This window comes from Oncorhynchus clarkii, chromosome 4 (assembly GCF_045791955.1).
Source record: "Oncorhynchus clarkii lewisi isolate Uvic-CL-2024 chromosome 4, UVic_Ocla_1.0, whole genome shotgun sequence".
Lineage (NCBI taxonomy): Eukaryota > Metazoa > Chordata > Actinopteri > Salmoniformes > Salmonidae > Oncorhynchus > Oncorhynchus clarkii.
In genome coordinates this window covers 74,368,489-74,390,719 of record NC_092150.1, presented here as the reverse complement: position 1 = coordinate 74,390,719, position 22,231 = coordinate 74,368,489, and the positions used below count along the sequence as shown (strand labels likewise).

At 42.3% G+C, this 22,231-nt stretch overlaps 1 protein-coding gene across 1 annotated transcript; it reads right to left on the bottom strand.

Moving 5' to 3' along the window:
* Positions 1-1,714: 1,714 nt before the first annotated feature.
* LOC139407270 (sialomucin core protein 24-like) lies at positions 1,715-18,962 on the bottom strand. Its single transcript, XM_071150901.1, has 6 exons — positions 18,749-18,962; positions 17,796-17,864; positions 8,339-8,440; positions 7,513-7,617; positions 7,302-7,379; positions 1,715-7,143 (listed from the first exon to the last, which is right to left on the bottom strand). Exons 1-6 carry the CDS (start codon positions 18,816-18,818, stop codon positions 6,977-6,979), a joined length of 591 nt encoding a protein of 196 aa, XP_071007002.1. The 5' UTR covers positions 18,819-18,962; the 3' UTR covers positions 1,715-6,976.
* Positions 18,963-22,231: the final 3,269 nt, after the last annotated feature.

Below are 22,231 nucleotides of genomic sequence, written 5' to 3'. Positions count from 1 at the left end.
TTAAATAATTTTTTTTCAATAAAAAACATACCTACACATACGCTACGGTCACAAGACGCAGGCCTCCTAATTGTCCCTAGAATTTCTAAGCAAACAGCTGGAGGCAGGGCTTTCTCCTATAGAGCTCCATTTTTATGGAATGGTCTGCCTATCCATAAGAGAGACGCAGACTCGGTCTCGACCTTTAAGTCTTTATTGAAGACTCATCTCTTCAGTAGGTCCTATTATTGAGTGTAGTCTGGCCCAGGAGTGTGAAGGTGAATGGAAACGCACTGGAGCAACGAACCACCCTTGCTGTCTCTGCCTGGCCGGTTCCCCTCTCTCCCCCGGGATTCTCTGCCTCTAACCCTATTACGGAGGCTGAGTCACTGGCTAACTGGTTCTCTTCCATCACGTCCCTAGGAGGGGTGCGTCACTTGAGTGGGTTGAGTCACTGACGTTATCTTCCCATTTGGCGCCCCCCTCGGGTTCCCTTCTGTCGCAGCCTCCAGTATTTATGCTGCAATAGTTTGTGTCGGGGTGCTAAGGTCAGTCTGTTATGTCTGGAGTATTTCTCCTGTCTTATCAGGTGTCCTGTGTGAATTTAAGTATGCTCCCTCTAATTCTCTCTCTCTCCCTCCACTCCCAGAGGACCTGAGCCCTGGGACCATGCCTCAGGACTACCTGGCCTGATAACTCCTTGCTGTCCCCAGTCCACCTGGTCGTGCTGCTGCTCCAGTTTCAACTGTTCTGCCTGCGGCTATGAAACCCTGACCTGTTCCCCGGATGTACTACCTTGTTCAGGACCTGCTGTTTTCGACTATCTCTCGCACCTGCTGTCTCTAACTTTGAATGCTCGTCTATGAAAAGCCAACTGACATTTACTCCTGAGGTGCTGACCTGTTGCACCCTCTACAACCACTGTGATTACTATTATTATTTGACCCTGCTGGTCATCTATGAATGTTTGAACATCTTGGTCATGTTTTGTTATAATCAACCTGGCACAGCCAGAAGAGGACTGGCCACCCCTCAGAGCCTGGTTCCTCTCTAGGTTTCTTCCTAGGTTCCTGCCTTCTAGTGAGTTTTTCCAAGCCACCGTGCTTCTACATCAGCATTGCTTGCTGTTTGAGGTTTAGGCTGGGTTTCTGTACAGCACTGTGTGACGTCGGCTGATGTAAAAAGGGCTTTATAAATACGTTTGATTGATTGATGTTTTTAAGAGGCAGTGCTGCAGAGTAAAGCTGTAATAACCGGTTGCACCTCTACAGGCGTTGTGGGCAACGTGACCCTTCCAGCACGTGGCTAGATCACCGACAGAGATGTGTTTGTTTGACTGTTGCTGACATCCACACCTTCACTAGGGGCCCTAGAATGTAGTCAGCAGCGCTACTTCTTTATCTTAGTCCAGCATCTTTGCCTGTTTAGTTCTTCCGAATTCTGTGAGGTTTCAACGGCAGGTATTCTAGTGTCTTCCCTACTTACTTCTCTCTCCCGTGTCCTAATTCTAAATCTGCTGGAGATCATTCTTTCTGAACTCTGTACCTTCTGTTGCTGAGGCAACCTGCCACATTATTTCATAGACAAGAGGTTAAAGATCCAAGTCCTGGTTTCCAAACTGTTCCATTGTAGCGGTCTTGATTTGTGGTTTACTGTATGTTCCACTGCATTCTGCCATAAGACTGTCCTGCTCAGAAATGTGACAGAATTTACAGTAAATACAAAGACAAAGAAATTGTTTAACAATATTCAAACTTTATTGATTTTAACATCTTGAATCTAATGGCAAAACTATAAAAGAAGAAAACAAGATTCCAGGCAAAAAGGACACATCAAACAAGCATAAACCATTAGAGTAGTAGGCATCCTGACTATATGCAACAGCAAGTGTCTGTCAACACATTAACCTGTGTGTCTGTGTGTGTGAGAGAGCGAGAGAAAATCTGAGGAATCATTCCATAAGACCTATGACTTTTTATTCAACAGGACAGGCCTTAGATCAAGGTGGCATGTGGACATTGTTAAAAAGCAACAACAGCCCCAGAGCGTCACACTAATAATGACAGCTGCCTCCAGAGCCAGAGACATGTAAAGGTCAGCCAACTGGGTACAATACTAACGTACACCGTTGTTCCAGAGAACGCTGCATTCTAGGGTCAAGAATGTAAATTCCATTTTAGGTTGGAATGTAGGCAAGTCATGGAATGCTTGGTGACAATATTTAGGACAATTTGCCATACTATGCATGTCTGTGGCTCTGGCCAGCTGACCCATTCTTCTGTGTCTGATTTAGGCTCGCAAAGCAAAGTGTGATTACAAGGGGTCTGAAAGTGCGGAGATATCTATTGGGTGTACTATCCCGTTACGACAAAAATAAAAACCTTAATTTATGTTCAACTGAGTAAGGCACTTTTCTTGAAAAGGTGCAGGGAGAGGAACTGTGTGACAGTCTACGGGCACTGGAAAAAATTGGCAACAATCAGAATATTTGTATCAGTTGCTGTGGGTACTGGCGATGTCCTGTGACATCTACTGAAAGAAAATACTATCTCACTGCAAGATGGTGCCTTTCTACGGTAGGCAGTCATTTTAAATCAGTTTCAAAAACAAACATTGTGTCCTTAGGACTATGGAAAAAGGAGATATAACAGGGAAGTAACAGTCAGAATGCTGGATTGATTCACAAATGCTTATCAGTTGCCACAGCATACTGTGAAGCCGTGAATGCAGTCAAGGCAAAACTAGATTTATACTTCTGACTTGCCATAGTTCGGGGGTCTTTGGGACGTAGCCTAATGCCGTTGGGTGACTGTAGATGAATATTGTAAAAGGCATGCTTAAAGCGATCAAGAAAAAAAACATAAAATCAGGGACAATGAAGGCCAAGGAAAGACGTATGCGCACATTTAAATGACATTGAGTGTGCTCATACAAAACAACCAAGTTATTATTTTTTTCCATCATAAGGAAAATATTGAGTTAAGAGTTCTCACAAGCATTCATACATTTTTGGAAGCAATACAAAAACGATAAGGCAAAAACTACAAAGCAAAGCTTCGTCAGTGCAACGCTCCATTTTCCATGCCAAGACTGAGGACTTTGGCTTTAATGCACATGTTTTAGGCATACTCTCCACTAGCATACTGTTTGACAAATTCATCAAGTGGTTATTTTAAATTTTAAGTGTCTGAAGCCCCAAGAGCCTAATTCAAAATAAAATATTCCAATTCCAAGCATTGGACATGCAAAAAAATGACAACCAAAAACACAACCGAGTCTTGACATTGACAAGCCACTGCAAGCGAAAGCTATTGATAAAACACAAAAAAAGATCCATCATCTTGCCTTTACACGATTGAAAGTGGAAACCTTGAAGGTAGATCAACTGAAGGACATGACAGCTCTATGTACAAGGTGGACATCACACTGTTAGCAGCAAGCTAATCAAAGAACTAGACATACTGTACGAGCACTACATTTGGGAAACCTACAGTGCCTTGAGAAAGTATTCAAACCTCTGGACTTTTTCTACAATTTGTTGTGTTACAAAGTGGGTGTAAAATTGATTTCATTGTATTTTTTTTGCCAACGATCTAGACAAAATACTAACGTCAAAGCAGAAGAAAAATCCCCCAAAAACTTGTAGGAGTTTTGCACACCTGGATTGTGCAATACTTGCACATTATTCAAGCTGTCTAGATGGTTGTTGATCATTACTAGACAGCCATTTTTTTCAAGTCTTGCCATAGATTTATGAGCAGATTTAAGTAAAAGCCCAACCAGGCCACCCAGGAACATTCAAAGTTGTCTTGGTAGAAACTCCAGTGTATATTTGGCATTGTGTTTTAGGAATTGTCCTGCTGAAAGGTGAATTTGTCTCCCAGTGTCTGTTTGAAAGCAGACAACCAGGTTTCCCGCTATGATTTTACTTGTGCTTAGCTCTATTCCGTTTATTCTTATCCTAAAAAACTCCTTAGTCCTTGCCGAAGACAAGCATACCCATAGCATGATGTAGTCACCACCATGCTTGGAAATATGAAGAGTGGTACTCAGTGATGTGTTGGGAGTTTCCCAAGCATAATGCTTTGTATTCAGAACAAAGTGTCAAATTTATTTTGCCACATTCTCAATATTTTAGTGCCTTATTGCAAACAGGATTCGTGTTTTGGAATATTTTTTGTTCCTGTACTTCCTTCTTTTCACTGTCAATTAGGTTAGTATTGCGGAGCAACTAGAATGTTGTTGATCGATCCTGTTTTTTCCCATCAATCATTAAACTCCAACTGTTTTAGAGAGTCACCATTGGCCTCATGGTGAAATCCCTGAGCGGTTTTTCTTCCTCTCCAGCAACTGAGTTAGGAAAGACGCCTGCATCTTTGTAGTGACTGGCTGTACTGACAAACCAGCCAAAGTGTAATTAATAACCACCATGCTCAAAGGAATATTCAAATGTCTGCTTTCAATTAATTTTTTTACCCATCTTCCAATAGGTGCCCTTCTTTGCAAAACATTGGAAAACCTCTGGTCTTTCTGGTTGATTCTGTGCTTGAAATAACTGTTTGACCGAGGGACCTTAGATAATTGTACGTGTGGGGTTTTAGAGATGGAGTAGTCATTTAAAAATCATGTTAAACACTATTATTGTGGACAGAGTGAGTCCATGTAATTTACATGACTCGTTAAGCACATTTTTACCCCTGAACTTGCCATAACAAAGGGGTTGAATACCTTTCGACTCAAGACATTTCAGCTTTTCATTTTTAATTAATTTGTAAACATTTCTAAAAACATAATTCCACTTCAACATTCTGGGTATTGTGTGCAGATCAGTGATACAAAATCTCAATTGAATCCATTTTAGGCTGTAACAACACAATGTGGGAAAAAGTCAAGGGGTGTCAATACTTTCTGAAGGAACTCCTCTCCTTGGCACTGCACTTAAAAAAGACAGAGCTCACTGGGAGAAAAGAAAACTCCCAAAATGAAAAGGACGACATCTCAACATTGCGTCCATTTTAAGTTCAGGGACCAGGTATTAGTTAGTTTTGAAATGATCAAATAACTATCAGTTCAATTTATGCATGACTCCAGGAAAAACTAATTTATTAAGAACTAAGCCAAAAATGATTCTTCACTGTTAATTTTCAAAACACAAGCTATAAGGATGTGCCTGTACAATATGAGGGGGAACTAGCACTAGGGCGCTGTGGGGAACATTCAAAACTTCTGCCTGCATAGGTGACATCTCAACCAATGCCAATATAATCAATTGATACTGTAATAGGTCTTCAACCATCAAAGACCAAGATGAGGAACTAACGTATCGGTCTACTCTTCAATAATAAAAGGCTATTCAGTCCAGCTGGGATACTAGGGTTCTGCTGTTCAGGCCCAATTCATTGCAATTATTCAGCCAGTTCAGGAAGTCAACTGAAATTGAAATCATTCCCAATCTTCTATGAGGAACATTTTGGAATTTCAGGTAACTACTTGGTTTGAGTGAATTAAAATGGGATTGAGAACCACCCTGGTTCTGTTCTCTCTGCTCATCACCAATATCAGCACAGCGTTCCCGTGCCTGTCACCAGACTGCTTTTACATTACAACAACTACACTCAGGCCTCAGCTAGGAGGAAGAGGAGCAACATCATAATTCTCACTCATCCCCTCTTTAAGTCACATTTAACATTAAAGGCACTTTACTGCTATCACTGTACGCATCAATAAGGTGCAGACTGTCTTATCTTCATCTCTTTCCGTTCAACACTTGAATTCATAATTAGACTTATTTAATCATTCTCATATATTTACTACAATCTTTTATCTGTAGAACCTTTTGACCATGTCCCAAAGACTTGACTCATTGAGATTTCCTTCCTGTCAAGGGAAGATCTCAAGTCTACTGACTGTACTCTTCACTGTGATCCGTTTGGCTGAAGCCAATAAAGACAGAGGGGGTTGTAGAAAGGGGGATTGATTTGGGTGTATTGCATTGAGCTGCTCTCTTGGCAGCGTGTGGTGTGTGCTGTGTCTTAACACCAAGGGTCTGACTCTTCCTCCGCTTCAGATGGAGGCATCTTCATACAGAATATAAACTTAAAGAATGGAGTACTGCTTCTAGTTCTCCTTTTGTTTGGACTTTCTACCATCATTTGATTATAACCCCTTTATATAGGTGTGATAAACTCTGCCCAGATCTGTCCCACGACAAACAAGAATAAAAGCTATGCTGCATCATCCAGTCATCAAATTCTGAAAAATAACAGGGGAGGGGACCTCGGTGTTTCTGAAGCGTTACCAAGGTGCATGAAGGCCACAAGCTAATGCCATGGCAGCCCCACTATATTCCAACAGAACAGGAAGTATTTTACATAAATGACCGTTGGCTCGTTTTTACCATGCCAGGCAGGTAAAACATTATGAAGGGCCAGGAGAGAGGAGCAGTAAATTAGGCTGATTTTTCTCCAGTCACAATGACTAACTGAATGAGGAGAGGGGGAGAGAGGGGAGTAGGAGAGGGGAAACACAGTGATGTAATTCTATGTGCTGAAGGCTGCACCAGGGTGTGAGAAATGCGTAGTGTACACATCCAGTAAAAGATGTGGCGCAAGTGTGGGTGTGTACCACAGTAGGTTGGTGGCACCTTAATTGGGGAGGACGGGCTCGTGCTAATGGCTAGAGCGGAATGGTATCCAATACATCCAACGCATGGTTCCCATGTGTTTGATGCCATTCCGTTTGCTCCGTTGCAGCCATTATTATGAGCCGTCTTCTCCTCAGCAGCCTTCTGTTGTGTGTATAGTTTACAGCCCATGTGTCTATTCAGGCTACAGGCCTAAACCACAAGTTGCTAGCACAATGCAATGAGGAGTGGGGATTGTGGGAGAAACACTGTTTGAGAGAATCACAATGGCCAGGGGTTAGGGGGTTGATATTAGGAGGTTCCAGTTGGCCCGGGAGGGGTGGGGGGGCCAGAGTAGTTGTTGGTGTGGGTCCTTCAGAGGGTGTGGTAGTTGCGGTCCTTGGACTTGCAGAACTTGTAGAGGAAGAAGAGCACAGCCTGCAGGCCCAGGACAAGCACGATGCCCCCAATGAAGCTTGCTGCGTCAAACGTTGCATTCTTATGAGGTGCAGGAGAGGGCCCCACTGGTGACGCAGTGCTGTCTGCACAGGGTGGGAGTGAGAGCCAAGTCATACCACTGTATCAACACTAGCCTTTAGGGACATGTAGAACCACAAACACATTGATAATACACTGGCGGAATTGACTTTTGATTCAGTAATATGATTTGATTTCAGACTGGGCTGGCATGGGAACTTACTTGAAGCAGTTGTTGTGTCAGAGACTGGGACGGTGCCGTTAGTGGGCAGGGCGGTTGGTACTGCAGTAGTCAGGTTAGCTGGACACAGCGGTAAGATATCAGTTTAATACCATTTCACCATATTTAGGTTTGACATTACAACCATCCGGCCACCCAGTAGACACACACTGATTAGAAGGGAGCAGCTGAGAGGCTGGTTTTTGCTGGTTACCTGTGGTGGACTCAGTGGTGGAGCTGTTAGTGACATTGATGACCGTAGGGATAGCAGACATGGTGGGGGTAGGAGGTTTGGCTGAACTTGAAGTAAAAGGCTGCACTGAAGAAACCGACACAAAGAGAGACAGAGTATAAAGCTGGGCTGTGACGATTTCAGTATTGCAATATTTTTTCCAAGGCAAAAATGAAAACACAAAGCAGACCTAACACTACGGTCCTGCTGTACATAAAATATTGTGCGCCATTGCTTGGAAAATAAACGTGACTCTGGATGAGAACCGTTCGTTTCCAACATTAGGGCTGTTAATCGAAAGAAGTTAAATCCACTTTGCGTTTTGTTTCCTTGCCATAATACTAATGAGTATCGCGATACTGGTATCATGCCGGGCCTAGTATAAAGCAGGGAAGAAAGAGACAGGCTACACATGGTGGAGGCTCTGGATAGTCCCAAAATGCCTCCTGCATTCCCCTCCTGCCTTCCATTTTGATCTGACAGGATTTGGTAGGTGAATGTAATAGCGTGAATTCATACAATTAGCTTTCACACATCTAATCCTTTTGGACTGGTGGAATGACAAGGGAGGAGGAAGGCAGCGACAAAGCAATTAGGAAAGGAGGGAAGCATTTCAGACTATTGAGAGAAAGCAACTGACACCACATAACAGAGATATAGAATGTCTCCATATGCCTAGATCAGTCACTTTCTGTTGAAGGCCAGTCCTGTGTCATGTTAAATAAGTGACAGTGACTGGAATAACAAAGCACATGTAATCCCTCTGGAGAAGCCTTTAACTGAACCAGGTGATGGTATTGGACTTTACCGGAGCAGGTTTCATTGGAGCAGGCGCCTATGGTCATGTTCTGACTGTTTACGGAGGTGACGTTGACACAGGAGACATTGGAGACATCTGGAGTTGCTGTAACTGAACAGAGGGGATAAAAGGAACAAACAAGCACCAATGAAAGACAGTTTTTCAGTAGAGCACTAACACAAAGACAAGAAAATGTGTTCAGGTGATCGGGAATCTTTAGGAAAAGTATATTAATCCTGACACCATAGGGAACATGAGCCATTTAAGAACACAAGGGCTGCATTCTAAACACTTAAGACACACCCTATCCTCTCAGCCCTCAAATTAAGTGGACACTTCTGATTAGTATACACTTGCAGGGTAAGGGAGGAAGGAATGATTTCGTCACTCATTGATCCCGCGATGATTGTGTTTTCAGCCACCGGTAGCTTGTGGGTGCTTTACATATGCTACAGTCAATTACAATTGCACGTCTACTTAAAATGAACTGTATAAATTATTAATATATGCCTACTATATGATAGCTAGCAAATTAATTAGCTAACTAATGGTTAGCCTGCCTAGCTGGAACTTCTGAAGAAGGAAAATGTTTTATTTCTAAATTTTTCAAAAAACATCATTACATTTACAATGCCGTCATGTGCATTAGTAGCACAATTTATAACTTATTTACATTTGTTTTTACTTACACTTTAATGTTGACGTTTTCCCTTTTGGCAGACGTTTCTTAGCGGAGGGACAATCGTCGCAAATTGAAATATGGAGAGTTTCAGTCCCCAAAGTGAACATAATTGTACACTAAAAATGAGGGCAGAAGGGCTTACATTTTAAAACTCGCCTTGCTTGGCGAATCATTTGGACCGCCCTCCAAGATGGTGACAGCGATTCCCCCAAGGGCACAAGGCGAGGTTAAGTGGATGAGGGTGTGTCTTTTAAGAGTTTGAACCACAGCCAAGTATGATCTTGTTTTCAGTCAAATGGGATGGGCTTGTCAGCTCAGGAGTCTAGTGCGAGTTCAGTCATTCTCCTTCCTGGAAAGTCAGAAATCATAGCCAGCCCCCTCCTCCACTGCATGATCTTTCCCATTACTGATTAATCCAAGGGGGTGGATAGATACACTACCTTTTCAAAAGTTTGGGGTCACTTAGAAATGTCCTTGTTTTTTAAAGAAAATCACATTTTTTGTCCATTAAAATAACATCAAATTGATCAGAAATACAGTGTAGACATTGTTAATGTTGTAAATGACTATTGTTGCTGGAAACAGCAGATTTTACATGTGATATCTAGAGACCCATTATCAGCAACCATCCTGTGTTCCAATGGCACGTTGTGTTAGCTAATCCAAGTATCACTTTAAAAGGCTAATTGATCATTAGAAAACCCTTTTGTAATTATGTTAGCATAGTTAGCAAACTGTTGTGCTCCAATCAAGTTGTAGAAACATCAAGGATGATCAATGGAAACAGGATGCACCTAAGCTCAATTTCCAGTCTCATAGCAAAGGTTCTGAACACTTATAAGGTATGTTTTTTATAATCAATTTGCAAAAACGTCATGAAACCCATTTTCGCTTTGTGATGGGGTATTGTGTAGATTTTTTATTTGTTTTAAACCTACAGGTGATTTATCTCATGCTCGTACTGTTCTGAAACTTTGACCACTGCCACTAACCTTGTCTTGAAGTTAAGAATCTTAATTGCATACTCCTCGCGTTCTCTCCTTCTCAAAACCCCACTGGAGGAGCAGGTCAGAGGGGAGGGACCTCTGGTTCTCTCATCCAGTGGGGTTTTGAGAAGGAGACGAGAGGACACGAGGAGCATGCAATTAAGATCATCCGTGTGTGACCCCACTATCAGTGTGTGTGTGTAAGGCAGACTTTTCCATTGGTGGAGGGGGTAGAGGTGGCTGTTACCTCACAGGCAGCTATGAAAGGTGGAGCTCACTAAAACACATTCCAGAAGGATCTTGACATCAGTGTGAGCCGAACCCACTGCAAGGGGCATCCAGTGAGAGATCGGAGGGAAGAGGATTGTCACACTTTGTTTCTTACATCCAGACCAGTACACTTTGAGCTAAACCAGCTGACACGTGTAGCTCAGTGGGATTAAACTACAGCCTTCAGAACAAAAATGGAGCCCCTCTGACGCCTATGCGTTTACATGAAATCCCTAAACCAATGATAAATCTGGTAATAACAGTGGGGCTTGCAGTAACTCACCACAATGAGCTGGGTCATTACCTAGGCCTAAGTGAGCTGGGTCTGTATTGTAGCCAACTTTAGAATGTCCCTCTCCACGGTCAGTCTGTGTGAACTTCCAGATTTAGTTCATATCTAATTGGTGATCCTGTTGTAGGGCTTGTGAAAAGCATTAGTTCAAACCTCCGACCTACTGTGTGGTGAGAGACGGTTAGTTCTGGTGTGAGAGAGACTGCCGAGTTATTAGTTCTGGTGTGTGACAGCACTGTGAGGATTTTGTCTGTCAGTCATTAACCAGGTTTCCATCCACAGATTTTAATCAGAATAAAGTCATACCTTACTAAAAAAATATATAATTCACGACAGCTGTGATGGAAACAAGTAATTAAGGTACAAATAAATAAATAAATATGTATATATATATATATATATATATATATATATATACACACACACACACACACACATCAGAACTAGTTTGTTCGACATGGTGGGATCTTTGTCTTGTAAAATTAATTACGGGAGAAATGGAGGTGGAAACACCTTTATGTGCAAATATTGATATCAAATCAAATTGTATTAGTCACATGTGCCGAATACAACAAACTTTACAGTGAAATGCTTAATTACAAGCCAACAATGTAGTTAAAAAATGTTTTATACTAATAAATAAATAAATAAAAAGATACAGATAAGAAATAAAAGTAAACAGTAAAATATAACAATAGTGAGACAATATACAGGGGGGTACCGGTACAGAGTCAATGTGCGGGGGCACCGGTTAGTTGAGGTAGTATGTACATGTAGGTAGAGTTATTAAAAGTGACTATGCTTAGATGATAACAGAGTAGCAGTGGTGTAAAGGGGGGGCAATGCAAATAGTCTGGGAGGCCATTTGATTAGATCTTAGAGTCTTTAGGCTTGGGGCTAGGAACTGTTTAGAAGTCTCTTGGACCTAGACATGGCGCTCCAGTACCGCTTGCCGTGCGGTAGCAGAGAGAACAGTCTATGACTAGGGTGGCTGGAGTCTTTGACAATTTTTAGGGCCTTCCTCTGACACCGCCTGGTATAGAGGTCTTGGATGGCAGGAAGCTTGGCCCCAGTGATGCACTGGGCCGTACGCACTACCCTCTGCACCTTGCGGTCAGAGGCCAAGCAGTTGCCATACCAGGCAGTGATGCAACCAGTCAGGATGCTCTCGATGGTGCAGCTGTAGAACCTTTTGAGGATCTGAGGTCCCATGTCAAAATTTCAGTCTCCTGTGTGGGAATAGGCTTTGTCGTGCCCTCCTCACAACTGTCTTGGTGTGCTTGGACCAAGTTAGTTTGTTGGTGATGTGGACACCAAGGAATTTGAAGCTCTCAATCTGTTCCACTGCAGCCCTGTTGATGAGAATGGGGGCGTGCTCGGTCCTCCTTTTCCTCTAGTCCACAATCATCTCCTTTGTCTTGATCACGTTGAGGGAGAGGTTGTTGTCCTGGCACCACACGGCCAGGGGTCTGACCTCTCTATAGGATGTCTTAACATTGTGGGTGATCAGGCCTACCACTATTGTGTCATCGGCAAACTTGGTGTTGGAGTCGTGCTTGGCCGTGCAGTCATGAGTGAACAGGGAGTACAGGAGGGGACTGAGCACGAACCCCTGAGGGGCCCCTGTGTTGAGGATCAGCATGGTGGATGTGTTGTTACCTACCCTTACCACCTGGGGGCGGCCTGTCAGGAAGTCCAGGATCCAGTTGCAGAGGGAGGTGTTCAGTCCCGGGGTCCTTAGCTTAGTGATGAGCTTTGAGGGCACTATGGTGTTGAACACTAAGCTGTAGTCACATAGGTGTTCGATAGGTGTTCCTTTTGTCCAGGTGGGAAAGGGCAGTGTGGAGTGCAATAGAGACTGCGTAATCTGTGGATCTGTTACGAGTGGTATACAAAATTGGAGTGGGTCTAGGGTTTCTGGGATAATGGTGTTGATGTGAGCCATGACCACCCTTTCAAAGCACTTCATGGCTACAGACGTGAGTGCTACAGGTCGGTGGTCATTTAGGCAGGTTACCTTAGTGTTCATGGGCACAGGCACTATGGTGATCTGTTTGAAACATGTAGGTATTACAGACTCGGACAGAGAGAGGTTGAAAATGTCATTGAAGACACTTGAAAATTGGTCAGCGCATGCTCGCAGTACCTGTCCTGGTAATCCGTCTGCCCCTGCGGCCTTGTGAATGTTGACCTGTTTTAAGGGCTTATTCACGTCGGCGGCGGAGAGCGTGATCACAGTCTTAAAGAACAGCTGATGCTCTCATGCATGTTTCAGTTCCATTTGCCTCGAAGCGAGCACAGAAGTAGTTTAGCTCGTCTGGTAGGCTTGTGTCACTGTGCTTCCCTTTGTAGTCTGCAATGGTTTGCAAGCCCTGCCACATCCGATGAGCGTCAGAGCCGGTGTAGGATGATTCGATCTTAGTCCTGTATTGACGCTTTGCCTGTTTGATTGTTCACCGGAGGGCATAGCGGGATTTCTTCTAAGCTCCTTGAAAGAGGTAGCGCTAGCCTTTAGCTCAGTGCGGATGTTGCCTGTAATCCTTCTGGTTGGGGCATGCGTATGGTCACTGTGGAGACGACGTCGTCGATGCACTTATTGATGAAGCCAATGACTGATGTGGTGTACTCCTCAATGCCATCGGAGGAATCCCGGAACATATTCTAGTCTGTGCTAGCAAAACAGTCCTGTAGCTTAGCACCTGCTTCATCTGACCATTTAAAAAAAAATGTATCTAGTCACTGGTACTTCCTGCCTTCATTTTTGCTTGTAAGCAGGAATAAGGAGGATAGAATTATGGTCAGATTTGCCAAATGGAGGGTGGGGGAGAGCTTTGTATGCGTCTCTGTGTGTGGAGTAAAGGTGGTCCAGAGTTTTTTTTATTCTGGTTGCACATTCAACATGCTGATAGAAATGTGGTAAAATGGATTTAAGTCCCCAGCTACTATGAGCGCTGCCTCTGGGTGAGCGTTTTCTTGTTTGCTTATGGCAGAATACAGATAAACTATCATCTAGGTGTGTTCTACAGCTTATCATGAGATACTCTACCTCAGGCGAGCAAAACCTCCAGACTTCCTTAGATATCATGCACCAGCTGTTATTTACAAAAATACATAGCCCGCCACCCCTTGTTTTACCAGACGCTGCTGTTCTAACCTGCTGGTACAGCGTATAAGCAGCCAGCGGAATATTCATAGTGTAGTCGTTCAGCCATAAAGCATATGATATTACAGTTTTGAAACACTTTGTGTCGCTGATGCATACAAGCCGCTGATGCACGCCTTTGGAACATCTGCATAAAAAAATCTAATAAATTCATTATTAATTTTAGGCAGGTTGAAACAGTTGAAGTCATAAATTGACAGACACCTTAGCCAAATACATTTAAACTCAGTTTCACAATTCCTGACATTTAATCCTAGTAAAATGTCCCTGTCTTAGGTCAGTTAGGATCACCACTTTATTTTAAGAATGTGAAATGTCAGAATAATAGTACAGAGAATTATTTATTTCAGCTTTTATTTCTTTCATCACACTCCCAGTGGGTCAGAAGTTTACATGCTACCAAATACTAATTGTGTATTGCCTTTAAAATGGTTTAACTTGGGTCAAACGTTTAGGGTAGCCTTCCACAACCATCCTACAATAAGTTGGGTGAATTTTGGCCCAATCCTCCTGACAGAGCTGGTGTAACTGTCAGGTTTGTAGGCTTCCTTGCCTCATTTTCTACAGGATTGAGGTCAGGGCTTTATGATGGCCACTCCAATACCTTGACTTTGTTGTCCTTAAGCCATTTTGCCACAACTTTGGAAGTATGCTTGGGGTCATTATCCATTTGGAAGACCCATTTGAGACCAAGCTTTAACTTCCTGACTGATGTCTAAAGATGTTGCTTCAATATATCCACATAACTTTCATGCCTCATGATGACATCTATTTTGTGAAGTGCACCAGTCCCTCCTGCAGCAAAGCACCCCCACAACATGATGCTATCACCCCCGTGCTTCACGGTTGGGATGGTGTCCTTCGGCTTGCAAGCATCCCCCTTTTCCCTCCAAACATAACGATGGTCATTATGGCCAAACAGTTCTATATATTTTTGTCCCCATGTGCAGTTGCAAACCATAGTCTGGCTTTTTTATGGCGGGTTTGTAGCACTGGCTTCTTCCTTGCTGAGCGGCCTTTCAGGTTATGTCGATATAGGACTCGTTTTACTGTGGATATAGATACTTTTGTACCTATTTCCTCCAGCATCTTCATAAGGTCCTTTGCTGTTGTTCTGGGATTGATTTGCATTTTTCGCACCAAAGTACATTCATCTCTAGGAGTAAGACTGTGTCTCATTCCTGAGTGGTATGACGGCTGTGTGGTCCCATGGTGTTTATACTTGCCTACTATTGTTTGTACAGATGAACGTGGCACCTTCAGGCATTTGGAAATTGCTCCCAAGGATGAACCAGACTTGTGGAGGTCTACAATTTTTTTTTTTTTGTTCTTTTGATTTTCCCATGATGTCAAGCAAAGAGGCACTGAGTTTGAAGGTAGGCCTTGAAATACATTCACAAGTACACCTCCGATTCACTCAAATGATGTCAATAAGCCTATTTTCTGGAATTTTCCAAGCTGTTTAAAGGCACAGTCAACTTAGTTTATCCTGTTTGGGATAGGGGGCAGCATTTTCACGTTCGGATGAAAAGCGTGCCCAGAGTAAACTTCCTGCTACTCTGGCCCAGAAGCTAATATATGCATATTATTAGTAGTATTGGGTAGAAAACACGCTGAAGTTTCTAAAACTGTTTGAATGATGTCTGTGAGTATAACAGAACTCATATGGCAGGTGAAAACCTGAGGAAATCCAACCAGGAAGTGGGAAATCTGAGGTTTGTAGTTTTTCCAACTCATTGCCTATCGAATATTCAGTGTCTATGGGGTCATATTGCACTTCCAAGGCTTCCACTAGATGTCAGTCTTTAGAACCTTGTTTGAGGCTTCTACTGTGAAGTGGGGGCGAATGAGAGCTGAATCAACCAGAGGCCTGCCAGAGTGCCATGAGCTGATTCCGTGAGAGTGAGAGTTAGCTTGCGTTCCATTGCAATTCTAAAGACAAAGGAATTCTCCGGTTGGAACATTATTGAAGATTTATCTTAAAAACTTCCTAAAGATTGATTCTATACATCGTTTGACATGTTTCTACGAACTGTAATATAACTTTTTTAACTTGCACTTTAACTTGAATTTATGAAAGATACATATTTCAAAAAAATATTTTTGAATTTCGCGCTCTGCCTTTTCAGCGGAATATTGTCGAGGAACCCCTCGCCATAAGAAGTTATGTAAACTTCTGACCCACTAGAATTGTGATACAGTCAGTTTATAAGTAAAATATATCTGTCTGTAAACAATTGTTGGAAAAATGACTTGTCATGCACAAAGTAGATGCCCTAACCGACTTGCCAAAACTATAGTTTGTTAACAAGAAATGTGTTGATTGGTTGAAAAACGAGTTTTAATGACTCCGACCTAAGTGTATGTAAACTTCCCGACTTCAACTGTAGTTCAGTAAAACAGGATAGGAGTATGTTATCTGGCTATACGCCATGCCATAGGCCAGATTGCCCAATTGGCGGCCCACGCGCCTAATTTGGCCCGCTTACGCTCCGTTCCTTGCCTCAGGTTGCACACGCTGGTCTCTTTTCAAGTGATCATATTTCACCCTAATATGCAACATGTTTCGATTTAGAAGGGCCTATTAACAAATGGGCAGGAGCAGGATAACAAAAAAAAAGATGTCCATATGCACTCAAAAAGCGAATGGAAGCTGCTGTCCCGCAGATCATTTTTCAAATCATGCCGGGTAGGCTACTCCGGTTTTATAGCGCAGCTGAGAAATAAATACAGTAGCAGCTGGGATCATCCTCTTTTTAGTGGCAACTGCCAAAACTGAGGGCCTACACTCAGCTCAGTCCACATAATCATGGAGGATAATGTGCCTGAATAGAAGGTTCCAACTTACCACACCCACAATTCAGATAGTCCTATAATACTGTCTCTATATTTTGCTGAAGTAAATTATGCAAATCATGATGACAGACACACAGGCTCTCTCTAAAAACATCCCACAACCCTACGTAGCTTAAATGGCACCTAAAACACACAATCGGATTTGCTCTGCTTTTTCTCAGCATCACACACACACACACACACACACACACACACACACACAGGCACGCACATACCTGGGAATGACGCACCTGTTCAGCTTTATTACTCAGCAGTGTGTCATGGGCAATGATCTGGGCTTGGCTTAAAAACCCAATTAAAACAACCTGTAACCTCAATTCACTGGGCTGATAACATCTACAGGCAAACAGAGTTACGATGCGGCAGTCAGAGCAGCAGGCTGGCTATATAAACACTTATAAACTAGGTGGTTAGAGCCCTGAATGCTGATTGATATACCATGTCTGTCAGCCAGACCTTAAACCATGGGTATGAAAAAACATTTTTTACTGCTCTAATTACATTGATAACCAGTTAATAATAGCAATAATGCAGCTCGAGGGTTTGTGGTATATGGCACTCCGCGATGTCGTGCCTAAGAACAATCCTTAGGCGTGGTATACTGGCCATATACCACACCCCCTCGTGCCTTATTGTTTAATTATAGTGTATGACTCAGGCATCTAGGAGCTTAGTATATCACACCATCGACCAAAGCCTAAAAACGAACAAACATCCCCACTGGAGATTGAGACCACAATATCAAGACATTTATCATGATAGTCTGACCAGGTATTGCCATTACCGTAATGAGATAATTGTGTAGCAAAGTGTTCTTGTCCAAGGACCAGCAGATATATCTACTCTCTAAAATGGCTGGTGTGGAAGAGATGAGGCTAAATGTCCTAGTAGCTTCCTAAACTACATAAGCAGACACTTTTACTAAGGACACACATTTCTCTGATCACTGCCTTGCCCAAACTGCCCATTGTCCCTGTCTTTTTTGACTTGCATCTCAAAATGGCTACCTCTTGATCCTTTGGAATGACATTGTCAAAAAACAGAATCAACTGGCTTACAAGGTACCTGAAAGATAACGATACTGTCTGGTAGTTTAATGTTCCTAACTTAAAAGTTCAGTATGGCTCAGGAAATTGTAGGCTTAAGCTTACATGCCAAAATGTATGACTCTTCACCACAATATCATGCATGCAGGAGCAGGAAAAGTAGGTACTTACATGTGCAGTTCATCCATTGACAGTCACCAACACATGCGTCACAATCAAGTGCAGCACAGTCAACTGAAACTGGAAACATCAATTAACATAAGTAATTACAAGTGTATAACTAAGGTTAGATGTAATAGAGGGAATTTGCCCAACTTTGACGGATATAGACCTAATTGGACCTGCCAGGGAGATATTTACTAGGCAAAACATTACTCGTCAAATGTATGCAACGTTAAATCGTTAGTCACAGGGAGTGGTAAAGTTACTCAACGATTCCTTGTACATGAAATCAGTCTAACGTTACGAGGTGAGAAAGGTCATGTCAACATCAAGTGCATTACATTTAAAATACCTGTGTCAATGAGGGACTTTAACATTGTCCCTCTGTTCGTGTGACTTGTGTAGCTTCATAGCTAACTAACTAGAGCTTCATAACGCAACATAACTCTAATGTGACGCAAGACTGACAGGCTTGTTGTTGCATATGATAACAGCCAGCTGGTCATGGGCAATGAGAGAATAGCTGGCCGATTCACTAACCATCCATTTTCGAAAGTTGTTGTGAAAGGGTAAATTAAAAGCGACACATTTGCCTGTAAGTTCAGGGTTGCTGGCTAGCGTTAGTATTTGTTTATTCTAAAAGCTAGTTGGAGGACGATAACGTGGACTGCTTGATATGTCGCGCGCGGGCAGCTAGCTGGCTAAACTCCGCACATATCCTTAGAAAAACCAACTAGCTTGACATGATTTGACAACACGTGAAATTCGCACAAATAATTTAAACAAACTGTTTGCAGTCACATTCGGGGGAACTAGATAGACATGTGACATAAATATGCACTCAAACGTCTCGCGCAGTTACCTCTCCTTAGTTAGCTAGCTAACGTTAGCTCGCCCGCTGGCTTTCCAATGCAGAAAGCGCAAGAACAGGTTGTGCTGTGCTTTGTAGGTCGCAAACTTACCTACGTCTGCAGTTGTTGTTGCACTCACCAATGCGAGTACCAATGTAACGTACACAAGTTTTAAAAACATGTTGTTTAATTTCTATTTTTCCTCAATTTGTTCTACCCGAATTTTAGTCGCGAGAGATCTGGATATCTGCTGGATACGGGGCTTGTTGCTAACTTGCTACTTCCTTCTACACAGGTCATGTGGCACTTTTTATTGCTTGCTTGCAGGGAGGGGTAAAGAGATGTGTCGTGAAGTGAGACGTCCAGTACTGACTTTATTTCACAGTATGGCCTAGGCCTACTGTGCTTAAAAACACGGACCTCCTGTTTATACTACTTCACTGCAGAGTGGCACAGTTATAATAACTTGTCTCGGGTAAGTGGCAACATGTTTTCTTCTGAAAGAAACTCACACCTGTCATGAATCACAATTGAAATAACCAGATTATTTAATTATTGCGTATCATCTGCTGATATAGAATCACTTGCAAATTGTTGATGAAACAAACAGATAATACATGCCTACCAACTCACAGCCCCTTGTTATAACTATTTTTATTTATTTAATTCTGTTCTGACTGTACACTACAGTGCAGGAATTTGGACAGCAGGCCTACTGTTTTTGTGGCCTCTTAGGTCAAGATACCATTTCCTGTATAGTCCACCACCACAAAATCACATATCCAGAGGACTAGAAATGCCACAAGTCTTTTGTTTTGACTAGTCTGCTTTGATTTACTCAAGAGGAGGGATTGAATCAACAAACAAGTCATTTTTAGGGGGGAATGATTGTTTCACATATACAGGGTACACTACATCTCTATCTAGCTTTCATTTCTGGTGCGAAAAAAGCTACAGTTGAAGTCTTAAGTTTACATACACTTAGGTTGGAGTCATTAAAAGTAGTTTTTCAACCACTCCACAAATTTCTTGTTAACAATAAACTATAGTTTTGGTAAGTCGGTTAGGATATCTACTTTCTGCATGTCACAACTAACAATTGTTTACAGACAGATGATTTCACTTATAATTCACTGTATCACAATTCCAGTGGGTCAGAAGTTTACATATACTAAGTTGACTGTGCCTTTAAACAGCTTGGAAAATTCCAGAAAATTATGTCATGGCTTTAGAAGCTTCTGATAGGCTAATTGACATAATTTGAGTCAATTGGAGGTGTACCTGTGGATGTATCTCAAGGCCTACCTTCAAACTCAGTGCCTCTTTGCTTGACATCATGTGAAAATCAAAAAAATAAAATAAAATTGTAGACCTCCACAAGTCTGGTTCATCCTTGGGAGCAATTTCCAAACGCCTGAAGGTACCACGTTCATCTGTACAAACAATAGAAGTATAAACACCATGGGACTACGCAGCCGTCATACCGCTCAGGAAGGAGACGCGTTCTGTCCCCTAGAGATGAACGTACTTTGGTGCGAAAAGTGCAAATCAATCCCAGAACAACAGCAAAGGACCATGTGAAGATGCTGGAGGAAATGGGTACAAAAGTATCTATCCACAGTAAAACAAGTCCTATATCGACATAACCTGAAAGGCCGCTCAGCAAGGAAGAAGCCACTGCTTCAAAACCGCCATAAAAAAGCCAGACTACGGTTTGCAACTGCACATGGGGACAAAGATCCTACTTTTTTGAGAAATGTCCTCTGGTCTGATGAAACAAAAATAGAACTGTTTGGTCATAATGACCATCGTTATGTTTGGAGGAAAAAGGGGGAGGCTTGCAAGCCGAAGAACAACATCCCAACCGTGAAGCACGGGGGTGGCAGCATCATGTTGTCCGTGTGCTTTGCTGCAGGAGGGACTGGTGCACTTCACAAAATAGATGGCATCATGAGGTAGGAAAATTATGTGGATATATTGAAGCAACATCTCAAGACATCAGTCAGGAAGTTAAAGCTTGGTCGCAAATGGGTCTTCCAAATGGACAATGACCCCAAGCATACTTCCAAAGTTGTGGCAAAATGGCTTAAGGACAACAAAGTCAAGGTATTGGAGAGGCCATCTCAAAGCCCTGACCTAAAGCCTATAGAAAATTTGTGGGCAGAACTGAAAAGGCATGTGCGAGGGAGGCCTACAAACCTGACTCAGTTACACCAGCTCTGTCAGGAGGAATGGGCCAAAATTCACCCAATTTATTGTGGGAAGCTTGTGGAGGGCCACCCGACACATTTGACCCAAGTTCAACAATTTAAAGGCAATGCTACCAAATACTAATTGAGTGTATGTAAACTTCTGACCCACTGGGAATGTGATGAAAGAAATAAAAGCTGAAATAGATAATTCTCTCTAGTATTATTCTGACATTTCACATTCTTACAATAAAGTGGTGATCTTAACTGACCTAAGACAAGGATTTTTTTATAGGAATTAAATGTCAGGAATTGTGAAAAACTGAGTTTAAATGTATTTGGCTAAGGTGTATGTAAACTTCCAACTTCAACTGTATATATAGTTGAAGTTGGAAGTTTATATACACCTTAGCCAAATATCCACAGTACGGTGCCACAAAAGTATATACAGTGCCTTGCGAAAGTATTCGGCCCCCTTGAACTTTGCGACCTTTTGCCACATTTCAGGCTTCAAACATAAAGATATAAAACTGTATTTTTTTGTGAAGAATCAACAACAAGTGGGACACAATCATGGAGTGGAACGACATTTATTGGATATTTCAAACTTTTTTAACAAATCAAAAACTGAAAAATTGGGCGTGCAAAATTATTCAGCCCCTTTTAAGTTAATACTTTGTAGCGCCACCTTTTGCTGCGATTACAGCTGTAAGTCGCTTGGGGTATGTCTATCAGTTTTGCACATCGAGAGACTGAAATGTTTTCCCATTCCTCCTTGCAAAACAGCTCGAGCTCAGTGAGGTTGGATGGAGAGCATTTGTGAACAGCAGTTTTCAGTTCTTTCCACAGATTCTCGATTGGATTCAGGTCTGGACTTTGACTTGGCCATTCTAACACCTGGATATGTTTATTTTTGAACCATTCCATTGTAGATTTTGCTTTATGTTTTGGAACATTGTCTTGTTGGAAGACAAATCGCCGTCCCAGTCTCAGGTCTTTTGCAGACTCCATCAGGTTTTCTTCCAGAATGGTCCTGTATTTGGCTCCATCCATCTTCCCATCAATTTTAACCATCTTCCCTGTCCCTGCTGAAGAAAAGCAGGCCCAAACCATGATGCTGCCACCACCATGTTTGACAGTGGAGATGGTGTGTTCAGGGTGATGAGCTGTGTTGCTTTTACGCCAAACATAACGTCTTGCATTGTTGCCAAAAAGTTCAATTTTGGTTTCATCTGACCAGAGCACCTTCTTCCACATGTGTGTCTCCCAGGTGGCTTGTGGCAAACTTTAAACGACACTTTTTATGGATATCTTTAAGAAATTGCTTTCTTTTTGCCACTCTTCCATAAAGGCCAGATTTGTGCAATATACAACTGATTGTTGTCCTATGGACAGAGTCTCCCAC